General features: G+C 44.4%; 1 protein-coding gene across 1 annotated transcript in view; it reads right to left on the bottom strand.

Moving 5' to 3' along the window:
* Positions 1-16,390, bottom strand: part of SLCO3A1 (solute carrier organic anion transporter family member 3A1) — a 135,409-nt gene that overhangs the window by 101,730 nt on the left and 17,289 nt on the right. Inside the window, exon 2 of the mRNA XM_033070607.1 lies at positions 10,704-11,169. Coding sequence (XP_032926498.1) covers positions 10,704-11,169 — 466 coding nt within the window. The remainder of the gene's footprint in view (positions 1-10,703; positions 11,170-16,390) is intronic.

The raw sequence follows: 16,390 nt of genomic DNA, 5'->3' as shown, positions 1-16,390 counted from the left end.
AGGAATTCCACGTGCACTCCTACCTGTGGGATGTTGCAAGACCAGGGAGATGGTACAACTGCTAATTCAGCAGATGCCACTTCTAAGATACCTTTACTCCAAGAGAAGTTTTGTGCCCACTTCAGCACCTTCACAGCCTTAAAGCCAAAATCCTAAACATCCAATCCAGAAAGCAGCAATCTCGGGAAGAAAAAGACACAACCTGACTCGGAGATGAGAAAAGCCCCAGGGAACTGTGGAATTTGCTACCATTTTTGTTGTGCAGGCTGTAAGGGAGCTTCAAAGGTGACTGGACAATTCTGGGATGTGCATCCCTGTGCTGCTGGCTCCTTGGAATGTTTTACAGAGGAGTGAGGTGTCTGACTGTCCTCAAAATGCTTCTTGCAGCTCACCAACTGTTATCACAGGATGGTTTGTGCTGGAAGGGACCTTAAATTCCAAACTCTCTGCCACGGGCAGGGACACCTTCCACTAGACCAGGTTGCCATCCAGCCTGGTCCTGAAGACTTCCAGGCATCCACCAGCTCTCTGTGCAACCTGTTCCAGTGCCTCAGCACCCCCACAGTCAAGTTTATTTCCTTATATCTACTCTAAACCTACCCTGAGTTTGAAGCCTTGTCCTGTCACTACATGCTCTTGTAAATAGTCTCTCTCCACTATGCAAAGACAGTGCTGGTCTGAATTTAATCACCCAGCTCTTGGAGGCAAGTTAAACATAGCTGGCCGAGGTGGAGCAGCCTAGTGCTAGCAGACAAAAAGCCAGGGTCTGTAACCCCTCTGACACTGAGAAGAAAGGAATGTTTGCACCCATGGAAGATACATTGCTTTGCAGGAATGCAGTGAAATGCTTAAGTTCTCAGAGTAATTGCAGAGCACTGGAGTCAGAATTCCTGGGGTCTATTCTCACCCTCTTACTAACTTGTTTTATAACCCTTGAGACATTGCTGAGTAGGAGTATTTGCTTAACCTAAGCTTAATTTAAATTTTGCTCCTACTTATAAATCAAGTACCTCCAGGACTCTAAGCTCCTAATGAGGTGGGGTATACAATTACAGAAGACACTGTTCCCATTTGATAGGGAAGTCTCACCAGCACATGTAGTGAAGCAAGCTTTGAAGAGACAAGATGTTATTTTACCAGATCAGGTGACAACTGAGAAACAAAATGTAAATATTCTTCAGTATGATTAGTCACACTGATCAGAACAAGATCAACCAAGCACAAACATGTGTGTATTAAATAGGTACAAACCTCTCACCCTCTGGCACTTGTGGGAAACTCTTCACAGAACTCTTCCCCAGAACTATTGCAAGTAATTTAGTTTCTGAAATGCTGCTTCCTGTGGTTCACAACACAGCATGTTTCTCTCCCACCAGTACCACAGCAGCACATTCACAGAGGACACGAAGATGTGCATGCAGATAAAACACAACTGCAGTAAAACATCTGTATGCATGCCTTCCAGGAGTGTGAGTTTTGATCTAAAATGGGGAGGGGGAATACTGAAAACACACACACACGTGTCTACACCACAAAACCAACCAGTGCTGAGAAAGCTCAGAGGGAACTGACAGCTCAGGCCAGTGAAGCATTAACCAGTGCTCGAGACACCTCAGAAGCACGGCCAGGAGACTTTGCAGCTCACTTCTTGCATGCCACCACCCCTTCAATCTCCAACCCCAGCACAGTTTGTAACTGTCTGCTGAGAAAAAGCTCTCTCTAACAAGTCTTATTCTTTTGATGATGGGTCTGATGGAATTAGGACATCCATATGTTGTAGCTGATGGCTAACAAGATAGAGGTGGTTTTTCAACACATGGGTAATTGGTCTCTGCAGTAATTACTAACACAGCAAAATTGTCCCAGTTGTCTTTTTTCTCCCCCCTAATATTATTTCTTTCAAACTCTAATAAGCAGTATCACTGTCTTGTACAAACAGTTACAGTGGGGCTGGTTTGTCTAACACTGAGGGCAGGAATGTGCAGAATACCACAGGGAAAAAGTGAGGTAAGCAGAGGGACACAGAGAGGAAAGAGCTGGTGCACAGAGCATCTTGCTCTTCTACCAGTTTGAACACTAGAATGTTCACTATTGCTTTGATCTGCTGCCTTTAGCCAGATCCTGCTCCTTTTCACAGACACAGCTTTGTCCGGCTGCACTCAAGAGCTCTGAAGTATTAAATCAAAGAGCAAAGTCACATGTTGTTAACTTCTATCCAAGAAACTAAATCTCACATTTTAACTGGTTAGTAAAGGGCCAAATGTGGATAGTCTCCTCCATACAAAATCCCTATTACTGAAATCAAAAGGGGGCTTAGTGGGAGCAGGCGTCCCTCTTAGGAAAAGCCAAATACCTCATTAGCAGCACAGTTAATGGAATGGCCATACTCTGGCAAAAAGAAATCTGATAAAAGGCTGAGTCCTTTCAAAAGAACAAAGTTAAAAGAAGCCATTTTGGGAGCAGACACCAACTTAAAACCAAAGAACCAAATTTTGAGAAAGCAAATCCAGAATTTTTCCGAAGTCAAGGAGAAAGTGTGTAGCTTAATAACCCCAGATTTATGCAAACTTATCACTTATGTGAAGCAAACAAATCATACAGTTATAAACTTTCAACATTCACCCAACCAAGGAAGAGCTTCCAATCCACTGGCTGCTGAGATGACCACAAAGGATGCTGAGGAATTTTATTTTTGTTTTACAAAGTACCCATCACTTGTGGCCACACTTCTTCCTCCAGGCTGGTTCATGAGCAGTAATCAGATGTATTAGTTTAGTGAGGGTGTGAGATGGTCCAGCAGTGTGGGGCTTGAGGCAGAGCTGCTGTGGGGACATCAGTGCAGCCTCACTAATTAATGCATCTGATTACTCCACATGCACCAGGAAAAAGTGTGGCCACAAGTGATGGGTGCCTTGTAAAACAAAAATAAAATTCCTTGGCATCCTTTATGGTCAAAGGGGCTTGTCATGACAGGACAAGGGATAAAGGTTTTAAATTACTAGAGGGTCAATTCTCACTAGATATACAGAAGAAATGTGTTATGAGGAAGGCCATGAAACTGTGGCACATGCAACATTGACAGAGAAGTGGTGGAGTGCCCTGCACAGTCCCCAGTGTCCAGCAAAGCCAGGACAAAACCACACTTCAACAGCTTTGGCAGTAGAGTGCTGCCAGCCCCGTGGGTCAACAGAGCTGCATGTTTGTGCCATGGCACTGCTTGGGACTTTGCAAAGCAAACACATTCAGGAGATTACTCAAAAAGCATTTATTTGGCACCAAAAGGGTCTAAGTGTAAGCTTGCCCAAAACCCAGCTCAGACCTGCAGCAACTTCTCCAAAGTGCAAGAAAACTTGGTTGAGCATCTCAGCCAGGCACAGCAGGGGCAGTTGTGAAAGAGGGAGAGCAGGGACTTGTGTGAAAGAGCTGTGCATTCCCCTGTACACTCATACAAGCACCTTGTGCTGCAGATAAGCAAGGAACACCCAGCCAGTGCCCTGAATTGTGCTGGCAAATGGGGAAAGTCCTGTCCCTTGTCCCACCACAGGAAACAGCCCCAGCAGTCCTCAGTAAACTGAGACCAAAACATCTGGACACTCCTTAAGTGCAACAGGCTGGGGAGTCTCAGTCAAGTTCCCAGGGGAAGGGCCAAGATTGGCTCACAGCACTCCTGCTTGTGCCATCAAGGAGGCACAATGCAGCCTTCAGCTTCTGACATGGGCAACTCACCACCTTCCAATCTATTTAATTAATTTATGAACCTCAGGGCTTTGCATATGTGCCATTTAAATGGCAAGGGCACTGCACTAGAGAGGCTGCCCCAGGAATTATGTACCTCACTAGGCTCTCCCAGATGACGACTATTTAAAGCACACTACAGAAAAAACCCAACTCACTCAACAAATGGAGTGATTTTTACAAGACATCAAAGTCAGCAAATCCCAATTAAGGCAAAAATCAGCTGCAGAGTACACAGAGAGCACAGAGTAACATGGAAACAGCTCCCACCCTCAATATGCTCTCACATAAAATCATTTGGTTGAGCCCAAGCTTTATTTACTCAGCTCATAACAACAGGAAAAAAAAGCAATTAGCAGAAGGTTAAAGTAACTGAAACAATTGCTGTAAAATAATGGAGCCCATAGCAGTTACGACTTTGTGCATATATTTATTGAATTGAATAAATACATCCATTCAGCTACTGCTTTTTACAACAGCCTTCCTGCCTGCAGTGGGAAAGGTTATTCCCATTAATTGATTATTGCTACTGCTCTAATACACCCTACACACTTCTTTTTGTTTCCATTTAATTTTCCAGGGTATTACCACTAGCCCTGTAGAAGGGGACATGTGTAACCGAGCCAGCCCTGCTGACACACAGCAAATGAGAGCAGCCATCTCTCCCCAAAGGGCCATAATTATAAAAGGCTGCAGGTTATCGATGGATCAGTGGGTTAATACCAGGATATCCACATGAAGCCATGTAATTTAATCTGATCACAGCCAGTCCACGGGGAAGACAGCCCAGTGAAGCTGATGCAAAGACACCTTTCAGTAATGAACAGGCATCACAGCCCTCGTGCTGGCAGCAGCACTGCTCGCAGCTCAGAGCTAATACTGCGCCTTTCTCAGCCCATGGGAGACTGTGACAGGAAGGAAAGGCTCTCCAAATCACTCGTAGGAGGATGCATTTACTGAACAAAAGCATTACAGAATTCTGTCTTCAGGCTAAAAATATTACACACCTATAAAACTGCCTATACCAGCAAGGAGAAAAGCAATTCTCGCTTCTGTGCCTGCGTGGGGGTGGACAAACTCACCAGGCAGCTGCTGGGTATGGAGTGGGCACAGAGTAAATACAACAGATAGCAGTCAGCTAAAATCCACTACAGAAGACCTCATAAAACAGGCTTTAAAAGGAAAAAAAAAGGGGTAAGGAATGCACAAGGCTGGCACAGCCTTAGGTGGTGAGCTCAGAGAAGCATGTTCCAGCAAGAAGGGCTAATGTGAATAAAATACCCATGTTGCTTGCAGACCACAAATAAGCACAAAAGGAAGGAGAGTGGCCATGTGGGAAATGGGCAGAGCTGTACAGACCTCTCAGGTGGGTTCTAAAGGCCTTCCAATCAATACACATCAACAGACAGCCTCAAAAGGCTGATGATATAACCTGCATGCTATAAACACACAATTATTCCACTTCCTGTGGTTTAGAAATGTAGGTTCAGACATACATATCAAGAAATTTGAGAGTTTTGGAAAGGATAAGACTAATCAAAATACATTCATCCTCCATGTAAGAGACTCTTCATCAGGTAGAGACAAAACCAGCAAACCTCAAACATACAAAGTGTTGACTCAAATTCTGATTTCAGCAGCTTATGCTGCTAACTTGCCATTAACTCACCAGCATAGATACTAACTCTCAGAGTTAATTTCTGTCAGTTGAGAAAATGTTTCTGCTTCTCCAAAGCACAATGGCTGCTATCATTTTGACTGACGTAAGCTACCATAAATGATTTTTCAAATGGACAAATTTATCCCTGGAGACAGCAAGATTCCAATTAGGGCATGTTTGTCTTCCTCTGCAGCAAATCTTGAGCTGGTGCTTAAAGCAAGAGAGAAGGCACCAGAAGTGAGAGTGAGCTTTCTCTCTGTGATCACAAAACCAAAATGCTTCTACACATTTGATGCAAAATAACCCCACAGTAACACAAAGGTCAAAGCCAGCAGCTGCAGTGTAGGGTCCCATTCCTCTTACAGGGTGAGTTAGGGCAGATGTAAGAACACACCATTCTGTTGAGTTCTCCTCTTACACCAAGGGTGAGAGCTGGAACAACCATATGATAAAACCAAAATACACACAGAAAAGGCCAAATGGACAAGACAGGAGAAAGCAGCTAAACAGACACATCCAGCAGAGCTGAGTTATCCATTTTTCCATTCCTCTGCCCTGTCATGAAACAGGCCAAGGACAGCTCTATGCCCCAGAGGATGCTGTGCTCAGATACATCTTTGCACACCAATAACTCAGGAGCACTCATCACTCCTCAGCACATACTTCTTGACTCAAGACTTGTCTTCACATTACTGCAATTCAGCAAGGAGCTCCAAGTCACAGGTCCTGATCGTGTGGGGTGTGTGCCCACAATGCCAAACACAGAGACAGCTTCAACAACGCAAAGAAAAACTCTCAAATGCATTAAAGACCAGCACAGCATTCTTCTGAATGAGCCTCACAATCTGGCAGGGCTCCTTCCAACATCAATATCAATTTCCTCCATCAACAGGAGACAGAATAATAGCAGCTTCCTCTGTTTAATACAGCCCTTAATTGTCCCAGATCAAATACAGGCTCCCAGAGGCTATTCATTCTGCTCTATAGGTAACTGTGTCCTAGAGAAGATGCAAGAACTTTTATCAGCAAATGCTAAACACAGCAGGAAGGCCAGAAGGTGTGTCTCATGACTGCTAAAAACATTAACCAACCACATCTCTGCACTGGCTTTAATGGAACTCACAAAGCACTGCTGGGACCAGCACGGGCACTCCAGTGACCAGAAAACACTTCCAAGCTCCTGCTTATCTGAGAGGCAGCACATCCACAAAACCACTGTCAGATCAGGTTTTTTTCCCTGCTTTGTATCAGCTGCATGATGCCTCTGATCCCTCTCTTAATGAAAAAGTCCTCACTGATTTCAAGAGAACTCAGCAAGACTGAGCAGAAAAAGAACTAAAAACGGAAATGCCAAGTGAGTCATTAGTGGGTGGAGAAAAGAACCATATAGTAAGTAGTTTTCAACTTTTACTCCTTTAAAATAAACAGTGCCACAAATTGAAGGAATCTTCACACTAGTGAAGATGGAGCAGTAACAAGCCCTGCACAGTCTGTAGGAATGATGAATTCCTCCACTCAAAGGGGTTAATTATGCCAGATGCCAATAAGCACACAGGTAAAATTAACCTACTTGTTTGGAAACTTCTAGATGGAAGTTCCAGTATTAAATACAAGATCATACTCAGAGAGAAACAAGCAAACCAGCACCAAACCAGACTATTTTCCCCAGTTTCAAACAGCTAAGAAAATTCCTTTATTTTTTCCATCTTTTGGTTGCTACTTTCAGCATTACCACCTTTGAGTCAAACAGGTGCTCAGATGCTGAAACAGGAGGAGAGTTTCTTCCCCATTATTAGATTTTACAAGACCAGCAAGCTGTTCCAGTGAAATGTGCCCCTACCCATGGCAGGGGTAGGATCTGGATGATCTTTGAGGACCCTTCCAACCCAAACTGTTTATGATGAACCAGAGCAGGCATAGTGCCATGATCTTTGTAACTCTGCACAAATATGTTCCCTTTGGAACATACTTCAGTGTGTACTTTCACACACTCATCTCTTTGATTCATTTTGCCCTGGCTTACCAAAACACAGCCCCTTTTCCTGGTTACTACAGCAACAGAATCTTTTTGAGTTTGGTAGCAACACATTGCAGGCACCAAAAGAAATCTGCCATTAGTTCAAGAAACATGAAGCTGCAAGTCAGCAGCCCATGCAGAGAAATACTGCTGTAGTATCTCACCCCTGCCTCTCTAATCAAGGAACTCTAAGAATCCCCACCTCCCTGGCAGGCCTGAGCAACCTCTGACTTCAAAGGATGCACAACAGAGGTGCACTGCCCTCAACATCCTGTGTGCCTGTGTGCAGAGAACCACAGGAGAAATCTGATGGGCTCCACTGCCACAAGAATATTAGACTCCACAGATGCTATTAGTTCCACTAATGATTTAAGCCAAAGCATCACTTTAAACTCCATATGGTATCACATCTGCATTCTTCTGCACACACATGAGTATTAACACACAAAAAAGAAGGTTTGGGGAGGGGATGTTCTCAGAGTTTGGACTTTTTTTAAAGTAACCAGAGAAGCTATCCTGTATTGTTATTTCACTGCAAAGTGACTATATTAGACATTATATTATTACTCCACTTAACTTTCATTCAACTCAGGAGGAGAAAAAAAATCCTCTCAGTGCACACAGTTATTTCTATCTAATTCACTGCCTTGGGACATGAGGGTTTTTATTGCAGAGGTGAACAATGACTAGTCCTTAGCTGTCAGGTTGAGAGACTGCTTCTAACCCTCAGCTACAGTCCAACCCAGACTCAACATAAGCAATACTGTAAGGACAGCACAAACTGGTCAATCTGATCATTTCTCAGCAGCACCCAGTCATTCTAGAAAGTTCAGCCAGACTGTTATTAATTAGTTCCTATCCTGAGAGAATGACCTATGCCAGACTTGCCCCTAATTTCAACTAAGGGAACTTTCCCAAAAACATTTCATCTGGTCACACAGCCCCCACTGAGTGAGTGTGCTATTATGAGAAAGCAAACTGATATAAATATAGCACAGTGACAGTATCCACTCTGCAGTTATTTCCTCTGCAAAACAGAGCAGAATGAAGTGGGTAAGCTGCTCAGCCAGCTTTCTTCTAAGGCCACTGAAAACTGCATTGATGACATCAACAAAAATAATCAGTTAAAGACAGAACTGAGCAAATAATTCTCAAACAAAATTTAAACCGAGCAATCTGACCTACTCTCAAATATCCACCAACATAAGATGATTCTTCCAGTTGCTTCTTCTCCATTTATATTCATTCATGGAATAGATTATTTTCCTGGTAGCTTTTATTTTCACTAGTCAAATTGATTGCAAGTTGATAGATGAATTAATCATCCAATAGCTGAAACTCTACTTGTGATGGATAGGCTAGGACAGGGCAGAAATTAAACTTAATTGGTGATTGAGTGTGCATACACAGGGACTCCTCTGTAATCCACAGTTCAGATGTAGAAATTCAGGTTCTGATTTCCATAGCTAAAGGCAGAAACCAAACAACCCTAAAACGCTTGGGGTTTTGTGGTGGGTTTGTGGGGTTTTTTTCTTCTTTTGTTTGTTTTTAAACTTCACATGTAGTAACAAATATGGTTAGACAACATCCTTATCACTGCAGAAAAAATAAAAAAGCAGCATATAGTAAGCAGAAATAATTTTCTGGAAGCGTTTTCTCAGCTTCAGTAGAACTGCCAACTTTAAACACGTTATTTTAGCATACAAGATGAATGTAGCTCAGGAAGAAGAATCACTCTTCCTAATCCTCCTCTCATGCACCCTCCTCCAGCCTGTTCTCAAGACGTGAAGCATTGCTTAAAAAATGCCCACGGAACAGACTGAAAGAAGTTGCTGCTCCTCTATATAGTTATTTATAATAGATAATCTTAGAATCACTCTTAATTCCGGCTCATCATTTATGGTGTTGGCACAGTTGCTCCAGTGAATTCAGTCTCATTATTCACCTTTGGGTTGTACATTATCTTGCATTTTATACATCATCTTTCTTTGTCCAGTGGATCCCTCACAAACACTTACAGAACCAAGTGAAGATGAATAATGACCCAAGGACAAAGCTAAACCTGAAATACTATAATTTTATGGCCAGCTACAGAGAAGCAGGGACATGTTTTGAATACACAGACAAAGCTCTAGGTGAAGCAGCAATAAATCCATGAATGCCACTTTCCACCAGGTTTCTGCACTATCCCAAGACATTAAACAGCATTTGCAAAGTCAGCAGGACCACTCAGCTTTGGAGTCAGTGGCCACACCCAGTTTGGAAACTTGATACAAATGTCTTTGGGAAAAAAACCCAACAGGAACAGGATCACCCATTCAGCTGAAAGTCACACCAAGGTGACAATGATGGGACAAGTGGGACAAGTTTTGGTTACCAGGATTATACTAATAAGTGCAGAAGGATCTCATTAATGGCAGCATGCACTCCATTGAATTATTCCATTGGAGCAGTTTACCTAGCGACAAGACCTGCTGAAAGAGGAATGGTACATTCCTAGTACATTTTTTTTCCAAAGAAAACATAACCAACAACATCCTCTTTAAACCTGCTGGGAGGGGAACTACTGCTGGAACCCAAAAGCACTTTACCCCAATAACTGAGATGTTTCACTGGGGAATCAAAGGCAAATTTCACAGCGTAACCATCTGGAAGAATTTTGCAACATGATCACCAGAACCATGAGTTCTACTCCAGGCTCACTGTATCTCAAAATAGACCTCACCAGCTTCCACATCCCATTCCGTTACAGGGATCACATTATCAAGGGTCCTGCCACAGCATCCTGGGTCACAGCACCTACTCTGAACTGGCACTTCCTTGCTAAAATGTGGCAGTGGCAGTGACAACACATGTGTCCTCTCAGTGTCCTTAGTCTGCAGTGATCACTCAGACACATGCTTTGGAACAGGAAGAGAACCAGGGTATCATGTGAGGAAAAACAACAAAAAAACCCAACAAAAAAATAACAATCATCATCACACACACCACTTCAAAATTCTTCAGCTAAAACTGAGCCATAAGCCAGCAGTATAAGAATTTAGAGCAATCTGGACAAACACAAAAGAAGGAATGAGCATCTGCCCAGTCACCATGGCTGTCAACCTTTACCACTGCCACAATATAAGCAAACACTACTGTACTTCCCTGCTGCTTGCTGCAGAGACCCATGCCAAGCAGCACATGGAGAAGAGGCCTTGAGGCATCCCTTATACTGGCATCAAACAGGGAACAAGAGGCAGATGCCAGCCCACAAGGAAAGCCTTCTGTGAGATGTTCAGAGAGCCTTACCTATGTAGAGGGAGGAATCTTTCCGCCTCACGTGGTCATCGATGTAGGAAACTCCCAGGGGCTGGACAGGGGTAGCACCAATGCCCAGGAGGACCTGTGCCCCGATGAGCAGCAAGTACATCATGTTGGTAGCAGTCCTATTCCTGCAGATAAGGTCCGGGTCTGGTCCCTCATCGCTGCTGGACCCGTTGACAGCACACACATCCCTCCCTTCAGCTCCCCAGCGTATTTCCCCCGATTCATACTCGTACTGGTGGGTCAGAAATTCAGGCAAGGCAGAAAGGAGGGCACCCAGGGCCATGACTATCCCTCCACATCCTATCAAGCGTGGCCGGTGTCCTCGGGCTCCGAAGTAGCTCACGAAGAGGATGAGCGCCAGGTTGCCAATCTCGAAGCTGCTGGCAATGACGCCCACGTCGGCACTCTGGAGATTGAATCGCCGCTCCAAGGTGGTTAAAACACTCACCTGCAACAGAGAAATCCAGAGAAAATTACATTCCATGCTTTCCATTCTCCCCATGTACTAAAGTGTAAATTTCCTTGACTTTTCTTGGAGCTGAAACCATATCCACCAAGGACATCCAAATCACAGCACAGTAGCTGACCTCCAAGCACGACCTGACTGCTCAAATACCACCACAGCAGAAGGTCCTAATGCCAAGTGACATTTCACAGCCTACCACCTGTCTGAGCACATGTCACTTCCGAATTCCTGTGCCCATCAGTGTGTATTTTGGATGCCTGCAGACACCCATGTTTCCATGATTTGTTAGTCTGTCTTTGGGCTTCCTTTCTATTTGAAGGCACAACCTTCACGGTGCACAGTCCCACGGAACCAAGGCACAAACCACACCGAGCTTCACATCCTGCCAGGACCCAGCCTTTCCCTTGGAGTGAACTGCAATTAGGGAGCAGCAGAAAACCCTGCAGATGCTTTGCTTGCACACCAGCACAAGGCCATCAAGCCACTCAGAGACAGTGATGTACACACAGGCAGTTTAGTTGGCGTTGAATGCTTTTACTCAAGTATATAAATAAAATGCTGATCAAAGGGTTTAAACTGTTGTGGATTAGTTAATGACTGGGATCGTCACAGAGTATTTTTGAGAAGACAGGCCAATTAAGGTTTACATAGAAGTTTTAAATCCACCATGAAGAAGGGATGATTTAACAAATTGTGGGTATTTAACACTAAGAAGAGAGAAGCACATGAATAGTCTTCAAATATTTAACATTGCCGCAAAAAGGAATGACCTGTTCTTTGAATTCAAAATGAACAGGAAAGAAGTGACAAGTTTAAACTGCAGCAGAGATGATTCAGGTTGGACAAAAGGTGGGAGGAAACCACATTTAACTGATAGGGATTGTGAGGCACTGAAATATGCTGCCTGGAAAGGCTGCAGAGGTCTTAGAGCACAGACCAGTATCTGTCAGGAAAGACACAGGTATGACTGATCTTGCCATGGGGCAGGAAAATGAACAAGATCATCTCTTGAGAGCTCTTCCAATCTTGATTACATGGTGCAGTGAAACACAATGTGGATTTTCTGCAACAGTCACGGCACTGATCAAAGCATGAAGGATGCACCATTAAGTACCTCACTTGCTGTCAGCCCTGCTCAAGAGAGAAAACAGAGTATTCTCATGTCTATGGCAGTGTCCCTCTTCTACAGTAAAAAAGCAACAAAAGAAATCTTGAAAGTGTCACAGAAATGCCAAAAACTTTTACCTTGAATAAAAAACTATCTGGTTTTTCAGGCTGCAAAAGATGAAGGTATTTAAGGTTGTCCTAAAAGAGGCAGGTTTCTCTACTCCAAAAAAAAAGTGATAAAGACCTCAGAGAAGAAGGTAGCCCCTGGATAGAATAAAAATAGCCTCCCACTGGAGGCACTGAAAATCTTTGCTGATAAACCTCACGAAGCAGGAGCCAGCCTGACCGACTTTAAAGTATTCTGACAGCAGTTCTTCTCCGGGGGCAGTTTGCCTCTGCTAGGGTACACAGGGCACAGTTGGACAAAGACAGCCCCCTTGGCAACAAAATGGAAAATGGAAACAACCCACTTCTGTTGCTTTGCATGAGCAAAAGCTCCCAAACCTGACTGTGGTAAGTGTCCAAGTCAGATCTCCAAAACTGGACTGTGATGTTTTCTGAAAATCCAGCCTTCTTCTCATACAGGCAGCAATCATTTTATACTACCATCAATGAAATCCTCACCAGCTAAAGAGCAAAGAGCTCAGGAAGGCAAGGAGAAAGAAACCTAAATATTAAATCCTGTTAATAAAGGCAGTGCAAGAGCAGTAACCCTTCCCATGCCAAAGGCAGGTGTGCATGTCAGAGGGAGAGGAGATCACCACTTCACCTGCAACACCAGGTGCAGGTCCCTGCTGGGATGGGAGAGCTCTGTGACTCAGGAGGGACAGCAGTGTCCTCTGTGCAGGGCACAGCACAGCCTGTCCCTGCTCCAGCCTTGGCCAGCAGTGCTGCAGCTCACATTTACAGGGACACTGCAGCTCCCAGCCCTCTGAGGGAGCTGAGCAGGTCAGCACAGACACTGCTAGAAAACATTGCACTGGTGTTTCCAGCCAAGGAGGGGGGATACAGACAACATCCCACAGCCACAGGCACATCCACCAGGCACCCCTGGGACAGGGAACCATGGAGTGGTTTGGGTTGGAAAGGACCTTAAAGAGCATCTATAGTTCCAAGCCTTCCACCATGGATAAGGATTTATCATCCATGGTTTTATTGCAAGATGTGGTCTAATAGGGGCCCATGAACACCAATTCTGACAGAATGGGGAATCTCTCCAAGATCAATATATAGCTCTGAATATGCAAAATGATGTCTGTGGTGATCATTTCTGAGCTGTACCTAGATGGGAAACTCATGATTACTCATTACAGCTGAGTAAACTGAGGTAGAGAGCCAACTATTAATGAGTCAAGTACAGTCAACAAAATTAATTTCTGATGGAATAATTTAGGCTGGAAGATTGAAAGCCAACAGAAGGGATTCCCCAAGGCCAACTGGTATTAACTAGCTTTGGATGGAAGTCTCCCACATTTTGACCTGGCTGCCAAATTTTAGGCTTTTCCCATACATATATATACAAGAAAACAGGATGGTGTTTAGACACACGTGGGTGCCAGATCTCAAAAGGGTCAGATTTTGGACAACTGGATTTCAGACACAAAAACCCGCACACTTCCAGGTGCAATTCACAGTGACAGCAACAGTCAATTGGTGGCAAACCAGGGAACTAAAACCAGAGTCCCAATTCTCATTTCACTCTTATTTCAGTGGGACTTCAGCCATTCTTTTCCTTTTTGTAAAAGCTAACCCATTCACAGTAGGGAAAAAGCATCTCACCATCCCCTAATACTTCCTTGCTTTACTTTGGGGAAAAGACTGAAACAAAGGCAGGAAGAGGACAACAACACAAGGTAAATTCCAACCCTCTTGAAAAAAGCTGGCAGTTCTCCTTATTCCTCTGGCCAGACCACACTGCATTTCCCAGTTTGCTCCTTCTGGCTGTAGCACTGCTACCCAGTGCTCCCAGCTCTGCTTTTGCTAAATGGGTTATGAGGAGCAGAGGGTGTGGTGAAAGAACAAATCCATCACACCAGCCTTGAGCATCCAGAAGAAAATAGCATCCAAGTACAAAATGCTGAGACCAGCATCAGCAGAGTAGCCTCCAAAACTGACAGTCACAGCGAGGGAAAAAAAAATCCCAAAATAAAAATAGGGCTGGGAAATAAACTGTCAACATGCAGATTCTTAGCCAGAGAACAACAGGAACACAACTGCATTTTATCCAGGGTGTCTGCAGCCCACACAGCACACCCCAAACTCTTACTGTGACATTGGCTGTGACCTTACAAAGACCAGCTACAAAATCAGCATTAGCATAGCAGAGATGTTACCTACATTTATGCAAAATAAACTCCTGTCCATGAATAAAATCTTTTCCCCACCCTCCATGCTCCACCTTTATGGGACTCCCAGCATATAAGGTTTAACCTGACTAAATTTGCAGTTTCTGTGTGGGATGTTCCCAGTGCCCCCTTGTCACTGTGGGATAAAAACAGTGTACAGCCCATATTTCCTTTCACAATCCTGATACCCAGCAGACAAACCATCACCACTCCCAGACACTAACTCTGTTTATCCAGAGTTGCATAAAATGTTGTAAAAGACACCACAGGTCCCTGTAAAATACTAATGTCATGTGAAAAGGCTGTGGGGATTATAAGAAGCCCCTGTGCTGATGCCAGGTTGATCCCACAGAGTACAGCCCACGTGGATGCTGTTTCAGAGCAGGACGTGGGCATGGGATGGTGCAGCAGCACAGCAGCTTCAGATGGACAACCTCCTGCTAAAGCACAGCAGGGAAACACCAGCAGCCCACAGCTGTGAAGCTGCTACTTCCTGACCCCTGTCAACCTACACAGCTGTTTAGTGAGGGATGGGAAGAATCAACTAAGAGGGTTTTTAGTTAAAAAAAGCTTCTAACCCAAGATCAAAATGGTTACCAGGAAGCAAAGACAGCACCCAGTAAAACCCACGTAGGCAAGATAGAGCAGATTATGCAGTCTGACCCCAAGAAATCACCCACAGGACCAGACAGGTCCAGGGCAGGCACAAGGACAGAGGCAGGGCCAGCTCATGTCAGGAAAATAGGAACAGCACTGAAACCACAGCTGCCTATGGCCATGTGCCTGCCTGCCACACTTGTGTGCTCACATCTGTCCCTTAGAGGTCACTGGGGCTCTGACCAGCCAGTACCTGAACTGCAGCACTGTGCTCAGCCTTCTGTCGAGCCAGCTTTGCTGTCTTCTTCCATGACTCCCATTTCACCTACTCCAGATATCTCCCACCCTGTTTTCAACAGCAGCTCCACTAGGATGCAGCTCTTAGGCAGATCAGCTGTGTGGCTGTTGTTACTCCACAAGTTCATGCTCCTCCAGACTGGGTCTATAGCAGATCAGCCAGCTGGACCACTGAAAACTGCATCAGTTTGGGCACCTGCACACCTTGCTCATGCAGAGAGCAGGCTGGGCATCTAGAAAAGATTATGTAACCCAGTACCCACAGTAACCCAGCCTTCTGGCTTTCTGTGAACACCCTGCAACATTCAAGAACTAGAAATGATTAAAACTTCTGGCATGCCTGCACTGTCTCCCCTTACTGCCACAGCAGGCTGCACACACACATTTGGATCAGATAACTGACATCAAACAGGTCTGGGCTAAAGGGGCCTCCTAACACCTCCCTAAAACACTCTGCAGTGATTGAAAAAGGAAAATGTCTCACATAATGCACACAGTGATAAATGACCCACATCAGAAGAAAGAAATCAATCACCACCTTAAAATTTTCCAGCCAAAGCAATTTGTACCGCAACTTTTGTACCTAAATCCACGGAAGCTTATGCCATGGCACTCTGGACTTATTTCAATAATACACACTCACATTCATCATTCCTGTCTGTCCCAAATCTACAGACCTTGGCCTTTCTTAACCAAGGTAAATTTGTTTTCTCTATAGGCTGTTTATTTTATATTAGTGCTCAGCAAAAATACAATCCATGAACCTGCTTCACCCTATTGCCCCACTTTATCACTAAGAAATGAACTGAAGGCTGGAGCACCATGATGGAGCCAGAGACACAGTACATTGAAAATGA

This window comes from Catharus ustulatus, chromosome 12, assembly GCF_009819885.2.
Source record: "Catharus ustulatus isolate bCatUst1 chromosome 12, bCatUst1.pri.v2, whole genome shotgun sequence".
Taxonomy (NCBI): domain Eukaryota; kingdom Metazoa; phylum Chordata; class Aves; order Passeriformes; family Turdidae; genus Catharus; species Catharus ustulatus.
This window is presented reverse-complemented; position numbering and strand designations above follow the sequence as displayed.